General features: G+C 50.5%; 1 protein-coding gene across 1 annotated transcript in view; it reads left to right on the top strand.

Moving 5' to 3' along the window:
- Positions 1-807: 807 nt before the first annotated feature.
- ACVR1C (activin A receptor type 1C) overlaps positions 808-3,096 on the top strand; it is a 115,939-nt gene continuing 113,650 nt past the window's right edge. The window contains exon 1 of the mRNA XM_017546962.2: positions 808-1,256. Coding sequence (XP_017402451.1) covers positions 1,184-1,256 — 73 coding nt within the window. The 5' untranslated portion in view covers positions 808-1,183. The remainder of the gene's footprint in view (positions 1,257-3,096) is intronic.

Below are 3,096 nucleotides of genomic sequence, written 5' to 3'. Positions count from 1 at the left end.
TAATCCCATTCACTTTAACGTTCAAGCTCTATAGGTGAATTGAATTTAGGTTAATTTCTATTAATTGGTAGTGTTGCTGTTGTCCTCTTATTTTCAGGCACAATCCACATGGGAAGCACATCCATTTGATAGTCTCTAGGAATTAAATAATACTCAAACAAGTTTCTAATATATTACTTTAAACAATTCTTCCTCTTCCCTTAATCCGTGTGTGTGTTTGTGTGTGTGTGTTCCCTTAGTTCTTCAATTGCTGAAATGGTAGCTACCGAAATATCTTCCACAGGTGAGGTCTTTTACCACCAGACTTGGGTCAAACATTGTAGATGGTCACATCACCTGGCACAGGTGGTCCAGCTTTGGTTGCCATTCATAGAGGGGAGGGTTCCCAAATGGCATTCGAGAAGAGATGAAGTTTGTTAAACCAAAGCTTATATATAGATCCAGAAGGCAGTCAGACAACTGGTCATTCCCAGGGATGAACAGAGAGGGCGCCCTTCCCCAGAGGCGAGAACAGCCAGGACGCAGTCGTGGGGCAGGCCAGTAGGAAGTCCGCGGGGCTCTCACAGAGCAGCCTGGTTGGACTTAAGGGCACTGGCCGACGAACGCCAGGAAACCTAGGAGGTGGGCTCTTCGCGGGAGGCTACAGAGCAGATCACCCGGGCGCTGTCGCCGCGTAGTTGAAGTTTCCCTAAAGTCTCGGTGGGGCTTTCCCTCCCGTGCAGAGCCCACTTCCTGAGTATCTAGTCCCGGAGGCTCCGCGCCGTTTCCCACCCCCCCCCCCGCCTCTTTCTTCGCCCCAGCTCTGGGCGGTCTCACTGCCGGGCACAGAGCAGCCTTTGCCCGCCTGCCCCACAGCACCAGGCCCGGGCGGCTGCGAGAGGGCGCAGGGGGCGGAGGCGCGGCAGGGGCGGGCTCTACCCCCCACCCGCTACACACACCTTCTCCCCGTCCGGCTGCGGGGCCAGTGGCAGGAGCGCCGCTCACCGCCAGCCGCGGGGGGCGTGGGATGGGGGCGGCGGGGGAGGGGGGCGCCCGCACTGACTAGAGCCAACCGCGCACTTTCAAGGGGTGTCGGTGCTGCGCTCCCCTCCCGCGGCCCGGGAACTTCAAAGCGGCCCCTGCTGCCCCGGCTGCCTCGCTCGGCTCTGGGGCCTCGCACTCCCGGCTCGGCCGCCTGGTGGCGATGACCTGGGCGCTCCACTCCGCGCTCCGCCAGGCTCTCCTGCTGCTCGCCGCGGCCGCCGAGCTCTCGGCAGGTACGGTGCGGGCTTTTTCCCCAGGCGCCCGCGAGGGTGGGAGCTGGGGGCGGTCTGCGGCTGGGCATGGCGGGGGGGGGGGACAGCGGGGGCTCCAAGCAAACTGACCTTCGGGGCGGAAGGGGAAGCGCCAGTTGGATTGAGGGGGCGCAGGACGGGGTGCAACGTGGGCACCTGACGTCTGGCAGCTGTAGGGGTAGACAGGAGTGCTGGGGAGGAAGCCACCCGGAAGAGAGAAAAAAAGGCAGGGGCGTGGGGGAATAAGTAGTAGGGGTAAGGTGGGTGACTAATTTGTGGGCAGTTTGCAGCGGAGAAAATAGTAGAGCGTTTGTGGGTGCGCGCATGGCAGGGAGCCGGGTTCACCCTGCAGGGACCGGGAGGGCTGCAGGTGTGCCTCGGACGCTCTCCGTGCTAAGTCATTGATAGCTGCTCAAGGATGGTGGCGTGGTGGTGGTGGAAGGTGGTGATTTAGTCTGAGTTTCACCCAAAAGCCGCAGATACCAAGCTATGGAGGCGAGAGTGGGAGCTTAAATCTGTGAGGTTTGCAACGCACATTGCTTTCGAGGTACGATCTTTACTCAGAGTTCCTGGGGAAAAAAATTCTGGCAAGCGCCCCAGAGTTTATAACAGGTCTGTGCCTTGATAGGCTAAATAGAGCCCTCTACCCATTCTAGAAGCCAGACGTTTCTTTATAATGTTTACTAGAAAGTGGGGCAAATGCATCTTTGGTAAAATCATGTGCTGTGACTAAAAGCCCTTTAACTCTAAAACTATTTTCATTACATTGCCCTGGATTATGTAGAGGAGGAGCAGATTATTTGCTAACTCATTCTTTAAAAATTTCTATCAGATATTGAGGATATTTGCACATAAAAATCTGGTGTTTTCCCGTAGAGCTGTATTTCATCTGAAGCTGATTTTGATGCATTTTTGTTTTCCCAGATGACAGTGTTTGACATTAATAGCTATATCCATGGTGGGTCGTTTTCCTCTTAGTGACATGTGCAAGAGAATGATTTGAATGATATGATTGCTGTCATGTACAGATTTCAGTGTTTCATATGGCCTGAGAGAATCACTAAATACAATATTCAAATACAAATTTGATTATTGAAAAGGATTAATTGATAAAACCTGAGGATTAAAGCATTCCAGTTATCTCTTAGGAAAACAGCCCAAGGCTGTCAGAAAGATGATGGAATTAAGTGAAATATTTGCATATAGAGTTAATACATTTATAAATGGGAGAAAACTATAGGAAAGTCTTTTACAAATGCGTGAAAACTCTGCTAACTTAGGATATTGAAAGTGCTCTTGACAATTTAACAGAATTTACAAAAAAAAGTCTTCAAGATATCACAGTTTTGATGGGGTGAAACTGCCTCTGCAAGCTGCCTGTACAACTCTTTATTTGGAGGAGCTGATAACTTGGCTGCACACATTTTAAAAAAGATTCAATTATTTTTTAATGTAGCTTCAAGCGTATATTTTGTTATATACCCAGAATCTTTAAAAAATTTCAGAGACCTTGAGCATAGCAACATGCCTCATATTCTTGAAAACTTGAAGGCATGGAAACTTTTGACATTGAAACATGCAAAAAAGAAAAAAGTAGATCATCCATTCAAAGTTGCTCACTTAAAATTTGAAGTCTAAGAAAAATGCATGGGCCGGGCACGGTGGCTCAAGCCTGTAATCCCAGCACTTTGGGAGGCCGAGGCGTGTGGATCACAAGGTCAAGAGATCGAGACCATCCTGGTCAACATGGTGAAACCCCGTCTCACTAAAAATACAAAAAATTAGCTGGGCATGGTGGTGCATGCCTGTAATCCCAGCTACT

This window comes from Cebus imitator, unplaced genomic scaffold, assembly GCF_001604975.1.
Source record: "Cebus imitator isolate Cc_AM_T3 unplaced genomic scaffold, Cebus_imitator-1.0 Scaffold10, whole genome shotgun sequence".
In the NCBI taxonomy this organism is placed as follows: Eukaryota; Metazoa; Chordata; class Mammalia; order Primates; family Cebidae; genus Cebus; species Cebus imitator.
This window is presented reverse-complemented; position numbering and strand designations above follow the sequence as displayed.